This window comes from Mastomys coucha, unplaced genomic scaffold (genome assembly GCF_008632895.1).
Source record: "Mastomys coucha isolate ucsf_1 unplaced genomic scaffold, UCSF_Mcou_1 pScaffold4, whole genome shotgun sequence".
Classification (NCBI taxonomy): domain Eukaryota; kingdom Metazoa; phylum Chordata; class Mammalia; order Rodentia; family Muridae; genus Mastomys; species Mastomys coucha.
This window is the reverse complement of record NW_022196910.1, coordinates 38393217-38404601: the sequence shown is the minus strand read 5'-3', so window position 1 is coordinate 38404601 and position 11385 is coordinate 38393217. Positions and strand designations below refer to the sequence as shown.

At 37.4% G+C, this 11385-nt stretch overlaps 1 protein-coding gene across 1 annotated transcript in view; it reads right to left on the bottom strand.

Moving 5' to 3' along the window:
• Osbpl8 (oxysterol binding protein like 8) overlaps positions 1-11385 on the bottom strand; it is a 139116-nt gene that overhangs the window by 12128 nt on the left and 115603 nt on the right. The window contains exons 13-18 of the mRNA XM_031350376.1: positions 9125-9207; positions 7688-7786; positions 6918-7014; positions 4425-4523; positions 2382-2479; positions 884-973 (exon numbers count right to left, since the gene is read on the bottom strand). Of these exons, the coding sequence (XP_031206236.1) occupies positions 884-973; positions 2382-2479; positions 4425-4523; positions 6918-7014; positions 7688-7786; positions 9125-9207 (566 nt within the window). The remainder of the gene's footprint in view (positions 1-883; positions 974-2381; positions 2480-4424; positions 4524-6917; positions 7015-7687; positions 7787-9124; positions 9208-11385) is intronic.

Below are 11385 nucleotides of genomic sequence, written 5' to 3'. Positions count from 1 at the left end.
TCAGAAATCCGCCTGCCTCTGCCTCCCAAGTGCTGGGATTAAAGGCGTGCGCCACCACCGCCAGGCTTGTTTTTTGTTTTTCCTATTATAATACAGAACAGCAATACATCTAAAAACATACCACAATCCATTTCAGTCACTTAAGCTCCTTGTAATAAATTATATAAATATGAATCTAGGTTGGCAGAGAAGTAAATCAAAGCTATTATTGTTATATATTACTGTACCTTCCTATCCCCTACAGGGGAACTCTCTCTCTTAACTGGGAAGTGCTGTCCAGCCAGAGTCCCAGAGCCATTGCTTACTTTATGCTAATTATTCAGATGCTCAGTGCTTTACTTTCCTCCCTTTTCAAATGGAGACATCTTATATATGTGTCAGAAAGGTGGCTCAGCTGGTAAAGGTGCTTGCCACCAATTCTCATGACCTGAGCCTGATCTCTGGAACCCTCATTGTAGAATCAGAGTACTGACTTACATCCTTTGACTTCCACATGTACAGTGTCATGGCATATGTACAGACACACACACACACACACACACACACACACACACACTCTAAGTAAATGAAATGAAGAATATGAATGGGTATCTATGTACCCACTTCATGAAGTCGAACTAAGTATTATTAAGTAGTGAAAAGTAAGAGTTACATTCTTAATATTGTACACAGTAAGCGCCATATAACTGATAGCTACTTCTACTCATTTAAAAGTCTTAGGAACAAAACATTATACAAAACAAAGTGTTACTGGCAACAGAACAATACTAAAATATCTTTTAAGATAAAGTTTATTTAACTAGTGTTACTTTTACAATATGATTGCCCATTTTCTCTACCAGATAGAATTATTTTTATAATGCTAACATATAAAAATACTTACCCAATGGCCTTCCAATGTAGCTAGAACTTCTTTTCCCAACTTAAGTTTCCCTGATATTTGGTTAACGTAATCACTACTCCCTAAAAATGGCTTTAAAAAAAAGAAAGTATTGAGCATTTTAGTTTACATTTACATACACTGTAGATAACCACATTTCAGAAAAATTATAGTTACCATACTCTTGAAAGTAAAAACAGTGAAATCCTTACTAAAATTTAAGTTAGAGACTTTTAAGAAAGATAATTTTAATTATGACCATGTAAAATACAGCTAAAAACAGACTATGAAATCTAAATTTGGAAAGATCATGTGGGTATAAAGACCCACAGCCTCTGGTCTGGAGTGCTGCTCTTGCCAAACCTCCTGTCGATATAGCAACACATTATTAAGAGAAACACCTCAGGAAACTGGGGGGAATTAAAACATTAAAAAAAAATCTTTCCAAAAACTAAAATTAGAAGAAAAATACAATATTGCCTAAAGTGTTTCCTCAGAGAGAAAGTTTTGAAGCTTTGACACTTCATGACATTAGAATTGTCTAAGAGATTCATGATGTTCCAGCTAGTGTCACCACATATATAAAAACAGGCAAAGCAAGGAGGCCGCATCACATAATACGTACGAGTTTCTCTTCATTAGAAAAGAGATTCCAGTCACTGAAATACCAACATGGAAGCAGTTAACTATCATTATAGCTCCTATTTTTATTTGAACATAGTGTACTGAATTATAACTGACATTGTAAAAAGGATTCGAAATTTCCTTTTGTTGACAGAACTTTCCAAAGGTGGCTTCACCAGTACCCACTCATTTCCTCCCCTGCCCCACAATCTTCGAGAAGTGCAGTAAAAACCCCTCTTCCCCTGAGCTTGGAGAGGTGTGTAACAGTATTAGTTATTATTTCTGTATAAAAATTACTTTGAACTTACATGCTTATGGATAACCATGTGCTTGTCATATTTATATGTCAAAAATTTGTATGGGGCATATTAGAGATGGCTTGTCTCTTAGAAAATGTTGGGCACCAGGAAGTCTTAAAAACTATGAGTGATTAGAGACCACAACCTTCTAAAGACTTGCCCCATTAGGAGTCTGCTGCCTGAAAGGCCACACTGAGCACCCATTTAGGTGGCCTTTCCATGTGACTAAGTTTCTTGATAGCATGGCCGCTTTAAGGTTACTGGAGGTCTTCCTTAGCAGCATAAGGTATCCAAATACAAGTGTCATGGGTAGCAAGGTGAGAACTCAGTTGCCTTCCATCACTAGACTGAGAAGTCAAATTTACATCTGTACTGTCTTCTATTGGGTTTGATAGCTGGGACCTTGGCAGTCAGCCTCAGGAGGAGGTACAGACCAAATAAGGGAAGAGACCTTGGTGGCTAGCTTTAGGAATGCAATGTAATGGTTTTAGCAAGGCAGAGGGAATGGAGAGAGGGACAGTGCCTGCCTGGCTACATGCTCCAGTAGGTTAGTATCCCTTCAACCCTCTTTCACCAACCTTTAGTTTAAATTCAAGTATCGCACTGTATCCAGTCTTCTGACAGGTAATATTGACAGTTCCACCAAGTTCCAGTGTCATTGTGCCATAAAGAATTCCTAAAGAAAAAAAAAAGACAAAAGTTGAGGACAGACACACTGATATAAAACAGGCAGCATTCTGTAATTTCATCCTTCTAGCAGAAACTTGTCATCTAAGGGCACCCTGTCTCAAAAAAAATGGTAGTGCAGACATAAAGCCTGCTTTAGAACATTAAAGTATATTCATATTATGTTTAGTTGGCAATTTTACAGACTGTTTAAAGTACAGAGGTGGGCCAATGGGATGACATGTAAAAGCACCTGCTGCCAAACCTTAGGCTCGGAGTTGTATCGCTGGAACCCACAAGGTAGAAGGAAAGATCCTATTCCTAAAGGTTACACTCCAACCTCCACACATACACAGTCAGTATAATAAACATTTTTTAAAAACATGGGCAATCTTCAAATTAGTACCCTCTGAGCTTTGTGGTAATTCATGGACATGTTTGGGAATAAGTTGCCGCTGAGGCAGAACTGGGCCCACTATGTTTTAATGCCCACACTGTAAAAAAATGTCCTTCTGCTAAATATTTTTGTTATGTGTTTTGTACTTTTGTGCTTTTCTTATTGATGATTTTGCTGTTGAAAACTGATTCAGTGCAATGCTGAAATACTGGGGTATAGTGTTCTTGAGTACAAGGTTATGATAACCCTTACAGAGGAATATTTGCTAATGCATCATTCAGTTGAGTTATAGTGTTAGCTGCACGCAGTGTGTGTGCATGTGTGTGTGTATCAATGAATCAGTAATGCAAGGAACATTAAATAACATGCCTCTAAAAACAAGCACACACAATACAAGGTTATGTGATCATCAGTAGATGGAAATACTGTGATAGGAGACTCCAAACAATGTGAACTCATTCCTTTCTCTAGAAACAATGGTTTTATATGTGTTGGTTTCATGTTTGCTGTTACTTATAGAATATAATTGCGACAAGTAACAAGAACCAATCTCAGATAGTTAAGCAAACAAACACAACCACAAAAATTAAGTTCTGTGTTCCAAACCATTCTAAGTTATAGAAAGTTGAACAGGTTTGTTCAAGTGTATGTTTTATAGAATTAGGTTGCTGAGGTGGCCTTTGATAGCAAGTGGACAATATCAACTTCTGAGAGAAGACAGACAATGAAATGTTGTTCCTCATACTTATTTGGTCATGGAACTCCCTTTTTATAAAATAATTAATGAAACTTGGCAACATAGAAAACACATATGTTATCTTCTTTTATAAATTACTTTACCCCTGTGCTTTAATCTTATTTCTTTCTAAGCAATACATTGCTGTGGGAAGAAAAAAAAAATCTCAATTGCTTGTTGGGCATTGATGTAATAAATGTATAAAATTTAAAAATATTGATTCTTATTAATTTAAGATATAGGTTATTTTATTTCACTCCTATTTTAAGAACTGTATGCAAAGCTCTGAGCATTATCTGACCTTTTGCCAAATGCAAACTAGATATTGCAGCACCCATTAGTGATCTCAACACTAGGAATTCTGAGGCAGGAGGATCCACCTGACTTTAAGGACAGCCTAAGCTACACAGCAAGGCTATGACTCAGAAACTGTCAAATAGAGTAAAGAAAATAATTTAAAGACTTGTTACATTGAAAACTAGCAGATTAAACTTTATAAAGGTTATTAGTGCAAGAATGCATAAAATAACTTAGGGACTTTGAAATAGGTAGTTCCATTTAATTTCAAAACTTTCACAGGAGATAAATACAAGGAAATTCCATTATTATTAATCAATTTCTTAAGGTATGCATCACAAAAAATGTAAGTCTCAGTGAATGACTTCACTGTACTCAGCAAACAGCAGTATGCTCACAGAACAATGACCAACTTTTCAAATAAATATTTCTCAGTTTACCTCAAATGTAACAAATTCTAACCACATACATTTACTTACAAAAAAGGTGCAAGAAACATTTGCTATAGGAATGGAAACTAGTTACCTTTACAGTGAGCATACGGCATCGTCATGACGTAATCTTCACCTCTGTTCAAGAACGTTAGCCGGGCTTCCCCTTCCAATATCGCAGATAATGAGTTTCCTAAAAAAAAAAAAAAAAAAGTATTAAATGTCACAAAATAAATCCAACTAATTCAAAACAAAGTATATTTGGGACATCTACTCCATTCCTGCAGTAGAAATATTTAAAATATCTTAATCTCAATACATATGTCAAAGCATGTATTCAGTACCTTATAACTAAAAGATTACTTGATTCATATTCTCAATCTTATAAGATTTGACTTTTCTTTTCTTTTTCTTTTTTTTTTTTCTTTAATGTTTCTTGAGATAGGGATTCTCTGTGTAACCCTGGCTGTCCTAGAACTAACTTTGTAGACCAGACTGACCTCAAACTCAGAGATCCACCTCTGCCTCCCAAGTGCTGGTATTAAATTCATTTACACATTTAGCCAGGATGTGCCCCAATCGCCTGGCTAAAATGAGTATTTCCAAAAGACATACTTAAGTATTTGTTTATCATGACTAAGTAACAATATAGGTAAGTTTAAACTTTTAACTATTTATAATTGATTCAATAATTATTTAAATACTTTAAAAATATGCAAAATTCAAGTGGTTAAAATGCCATAGTGACTTCTAGCTTGGGTCTCATGTTTTTTTTCTTTTCTTAACATCTGGATTTTTTTTTTTTTTTTTTAACATCTGGATCTTTAATGGAGTATAATTAATGTACAGTGAATGGCCTATTGTAAGCATTAAGTCTGGCTTGGTAGTGCATAGCTGTATCAACATTTGGGAGGTAGACACAGGAGGACTGGGACTCCAGCATCAACCTGAACCACTGAGGAAGTGGTTTGACTATCTCAAATTACTGGGGGCTGGGAATGTAGTTCTGCCCTTATCTACTATGCCCAAGGATAGGGTTTGGTCTTCTGTTCACCTGTCTGTCTAACTGCCTGCTTACGTATGCATGTACCCACCTATCCTACCTATCTGTCTAACCCATTATCCTAAAACGTCCCTATTATCTCTGGGGAAAACACTCATCTTTTCCTACCATTCTATTATTACCAATTCTAGCAAGTATTATAAAATATATAATTTGTATTTGGCTTATTTTACCTAGCACATATTTTTTAGATTTGTCTATGCTACAGTATTAAACATTCAATTTTTTAAATAGAAAATCAGTATTCTACAGCTCTGAAAGGTTTGTAGGAGTTGCTGTTGGATGTATGCACAGCCATGACAGTCCCCTGGGTCCCAACCAGCCCAGCCTCTAGAAGCTACCATTTCTACTGTATCTAGAATAACTTTTCTTGAGTCCAACATGAGAGATGCTTTATGCTATTTGTTTAATAGGCTGCTTCATAAGTTATATATACACAGTCTCCTCAGAAATCTGTACTCAAAGGAAAAAAATGAGGATTTAAAAAACAAACAAACAAACCATAAAGTACCCTTGTGAAATCTGGATTCTTTCAAATTATACAGAGCTAGCCCTGGTGAATATAAGTTGTATTAACATATAAGAAAAGGAAAGCAAAATGCAGAAACAATACCAGAACATAAACCATGCACTAGTGCTCAGTAAGGGATGTCTACCGGGTGGAACAGGACTCATTAACGTCACTCACAGTGTAGCTGGGCGGGTAAGGGGTGGAAGCTTGAGAAGAGTAATCTCAATGTGGAACTTTTGAAGAAAAAAATCCCCAACTCAAATCAAAAGCAAAATTGGTATAGGGGAAAGGGTGTTGAAGCTATAATACTGTCGTGCTCCTGTCACAGACCCGTTTCTGACTGTGACCACTCACATAATTAAAATTTAGATCTTTATTTACATATTTTAGCTTTTCTATTTTGCACTTATGTTTGTTTTCTCAGGTTTAAAATCAAATCATTAAATTTAACTCTCTGGGTTTTTAAGTATCTTTAAAATTAGAAAGCCAAATATTAGCATTTAAAGGTAATACTCTATACCACTATATAATTTTGTAACTATGTCTTCTTTTAATTATCAAAGGCATTGAATTAAGGCTTCCCACCATATTTTTCTATAGTCCTTTCTGTAATCACAAGCATTTTCAATAATATATTATTAGTACAAGGTTAAATACTATTACTGAATGACCCAGAGTCAAACTGGATTCTCTATACTCAAAGACTACAAATGAAAGAACAATTCTCTCAGGTACACTGAAACAAAACCAAACAAACTGATGAGATAAAGGCAAAATAAACTGATAGTGCATGATGAGAAGAATGTGGTAGACACTCACCCGTGTCCTTCCTTAAGAGATGGTTTACGTGTATGTGCTGACATTAGATAAATGTGCCTTTGTAAGAACTAAAGAAGGGCTCGATTAAAGATAGTGCCAAAAATGACAAATAAAATGAACTTATTTACAAATGAAAATGTACCAGAAATCACTACATTTTGGAGAAGCACAGTTTAGGACAAAAGAACACTCACCATAAAACTTGGACTTAGCCAGGATGCTGCCACTAAGGCAAAATCCATCTTTCCGGTTACTGACATAAAAGGCAGATACTGGTGGGTGATGGGACACCTAGTGAACACAGGAAAAGTCACAACATTTAACAAAACAAGCTTGCAATTGTGCTAGTATCAAAAGTTCAAGTCTAAGCATGAATAAGAAGGATCAGTTGGTAAGCACCAGAATGAGTATTAATCATTACAGTAACCAGATTTCTGTCTCTAAGGAAATGTACCCCCTGACATTCACATCACAAGGCAAAAAACAAACAAACAAACAAACAAACAAACAAAAAGTTCAAGTTCAGGTAGAAATGATAATATATCATTTCTTCCAGAGGGGAGGGTTTTAGGAGTCCCCCAGCCCTGCCTCCCACCCCAACAATAGGTGCACAAGGCTCTGAGTAACGAGTCTTTTGTGCTGGTAAAAATGTAGGGAAGCACCACATGCTGAGGAACTAAATTTTCTTCTCAAAAGCCATGGGATGATCATGGGAACCAATCGTCCAGCCCAGTCAAATGTTAGGAGAATTATAAACTGGTGGATGGCTTGACCGGTGTCCCCCATGAGAGCCAAACCCTGACAGAAGTGTTCAGCAGTGTGGTATTTAGTAGTATCCAGTACTAGAAAGTGCAATGCTTATCAAGCTGTACCTACAAGAAGCTAAGTAACAGTGGTCTACCGAGTTAGGATTCCTATGGAAAGCCCAGCACCTCCCAGGCCCTCGGGAGCACACTGCTCACACCTGCTCAGCAATGTAGAAGGTCTTGCTGTTTGTTCTGGGGTGAGTCCATAAACATCGGAAAGTCTCTCCAAGGATAGGATTATATGGTTTCTTCAGCCCCTAATTTTAAACAAAACAAAACAAAAAAACCACCTTTAAAATATTTACAAACACAGGTTTAAAGTTAAATTATCTTGTCTAAAAGACTATCTTATAAAGTTTCACAGTAAATAAATTGTATATGAAATAAAAAATATAACTTCAATCAGGATTCAGACTAAATACAAACTTTGCAATTTCATGGTAACTGCTAGTTAACAATCTTAAGATTATACATAAAAACTTAAAAAGGGAAAACTCAAGAATATATAGAGAAGAAAGAGGGCAATGGGGGTAGAAAATGGCCAAATTGTAAGATTACACATGTGTGAAAATCTCAACCCATAACAAATCAAATTTAAAAGTAAGAAAGCAACCCTGTGAGATGCAGGCCATTCTTATAAGCTGTTTCAAGAAAGCAGTGGTTGCCTTAAAAAAAGCTGTGGATGACTGATCCAGCATCTGTCCAGTGTCTGTTGCAGGCAAAGTCTGGTCTATATTTTGGTTATTGCAGAGAGTGCTGCAAAGAACATGGAGGGGCAAGTGTCTTTTGAATATAAGGCTGCCATTTTGGTATTTACCAAATATTGGAAATGCTAGATAATACAGTATTTGTATGTCAACATTTCTATCATTTGGATCTTTCCATATAGACCTAAAATTTGATTTGTCCAGGTTCACATATATAGTTCATAATATCCTTAGAAATAAAAACTAAATTTTTGAATTTGTTTTGACATTCTTTCCATGAAATTCTGTGTATTAGTTCTCATTGCTTGACCAGCACAATGCGAATGTATACACTCTCCTAACTGAAGGAGCATGAAATCTACTTTATTAGAACCACACTTCTCTGTGGATACAGTGATGTCACATCACTGGGTTAGTGGTGGCACCTGTCCTCGAATGGCTTCTTCATCTTCCTGTTAAAGCATTTTATTCGAGTTTCATCATCTTTCCCACCACTGTACCCTCAAATATTCCATACTCTTGCTTTCTGACTGTAGTCCTTGGACTAGAACGGACAGAGGAACTAGAATAGGAAGGCTGCTCTAGCTATGGCTACCACAATACCACCTATCAGTCTATCATAATGATTAAGATAACAAGTGATCACAAACATAAACTGCACTCAGAAGCTTTTGAGTGTTCAGTCATGCCTTCTGTGTGCTGTAGCAGCACCACAGCAAGTCAGTGAGATGCCTCAGCAGGGAGAGGCACTTGCCTCCTACTCTGCTGACTTGTTTCATGTAGAGAGAACTGACCTCCACATGTACACCATGGTATTCGCATGCCCACACAATACATAAATGTACATTCTCTTAAAGGGAGGAAAAAGAAGCAAAATATAAACATTACCTTTGGCTTCTTATAAAATCCTGACAAATACCACTTCACGACTTTCTTCAAACGGAAATATGGATTTTCTTCCAGAGCAGCTCTAAAAAACAAAAAGTGGTAAATATAATCACTTCATGTAATTACAAATTCTTCCATACTTTCTATGACTACCTAATTCATATTCAAATAAACTATAAAACAACCATACAAATTTGCCTCTAGAGTACTTCTCCTTGGTGCTGCAGAGATAACTGAGAGCTCAAACTAGTAGGTCAAGTTCCATCCCTAGCATCCTTGCCCATGGCTCATAACTGCCTGTAACGTCAACTCCAAAACATCCAAGCCCTCTTCTGGCCTCTGTAGGTACCTGCATTCATGTGCACATTACCACCCCCCCCCCACACACACAACAAATAGATACATCATTTTTAAAAATAAATCTTTTTTAAAAATCTGTTTACCTTATCCCAGTTTTTCCTGATTCTTTGATGTACTACCCAGGGCACTGCTGAAAATGTTTTTGGAAATTCCAAACCAAAGTTTCCAAAATGGGGTTCTGTAGAACCCAGGATTAACTAGGAGTTCTGTGATTAACTGTGATTAGAAAATAAGCACTCTCTGCTTTTCAAATGGGCTGGAGATATAATCTCTCAGCTTCCTGTTTAGGCCATCCACTGCCATGCCTCTACAAGATTAGGATTCCCTCAGGAACCATAAACCCAAAACAAAATCCACCTTACACAACCCTCTTTCTTTCATAGAAACAAACAAACAGAAGGTTTTGAGCTTTGTGCATTGTGTGGTGCCTGGCAGCCCAGTCAAGTGGCTGACTAGAGGTCTTCAGTCCCACTGTCAGTGAACGGTCTTCCATCACTGCTCACGTGGTTGCATGCCATCTGAACAGCTGGTGTTAAGGGTACACAGAGGATAGAACAGGAGGCTCATCAGAGATTGTGGGATTGTATCCCTGCTACAAAGCTGGTCTTGCCATGTTACACGTGTGAATGAAGAGTTAAGATAATCTCACTCAACAGTTTCCTCAGTCATTATCCTGCACCTTCCTGTGTATGCTGCCAGCCTGACTTTCCTCTTCAACAGACTACCAGTGTAACATCTACTCTGCAGAGAGGAAGGCTGGAGGAAACATGACTCAGCTTCCCTCTCTAGTGACCACTGACTACTGGAACTGCTACAAAGTAGTGAGTGTGACTGTTCAAAGTGACTCTTACAGACAAGTTCTTTTCATTTTTCCTGCTAATGTACCTATTCATTAGGCCCTTATTTATGAAAAGGTGCTCTCCTTCACAAGTGCATTCCACAGTGGAGTCTGACTTTTGAAGATACACTGCAAGGTAACAGAGTCTAGATCTAGGTTTGCTGACAAATGAAATTGCTGAGATTTTCCTTAGTAACAACACAGTAATAGTTCTCCTAGTTTTAAAATTCTTACTAGGAAGTTTTATTTAAAATCTTACATTTACATAGTTCAAGAGCCAGAGCAATAAAGAAGCCTATTTATTGGCAGCATAGGCAGCTCAAGTGCACACTGCATCAATTCTGTTTGATTTCTTCCCAGTAAACCTACTTACTCTTGCAGACCCTTTTGTAATGGTATAAGTAAGTCAGGAGTTCTTTTTATTGGGGATGGGGGATAAATCAGTCCTGCTATGTAACCCTGACTGGCCTCAGGCTCACAGCAATTGCCTCTTAAAAGCTAGAATCACAAATGTGTATCACCATGCCTGGCATTAAGAGCTCTTTTTATTTCAGGAGAATTAATACTTTTTGCTGCTATATACTATGCAAGGCTTTCCTGTAACAAACCAATAATCTCTTATGATGATAAAGTTTATGATATCTTCCATATTTACTAATGTAATGAATCACTAAGTACAACTGAACACAGATACTGACAACACACACAGTCCAACAGTGCCACGAGGCTCAGGTGCACAGAGGTGAAGTATGGATGGCTGAGCATGGAACTGCCATTCCCCAAGAAAGAGCTCAGGTACCATTCTTCTCAGGTGTGCTCTACCTGGGCTGTTGAGACAGTGTCTCTCACTGGCCTTGCTGAGCCCAGGGATGCACCCGTGCCCACCTTCCTACTGCTGAGATTACGACTGCATGCCACCATGCCTGGCTTTTTGTTACTTTCGAGATATTCTACCACCACACAGGGATTTTCTATTTCCAGAAGACTCTACTTACTCAGACAGGAAATCAGCATGGTAGTAGTAATCTGAAAGTTTATCCAGGAAAGAACGGGGCTCCAAAAT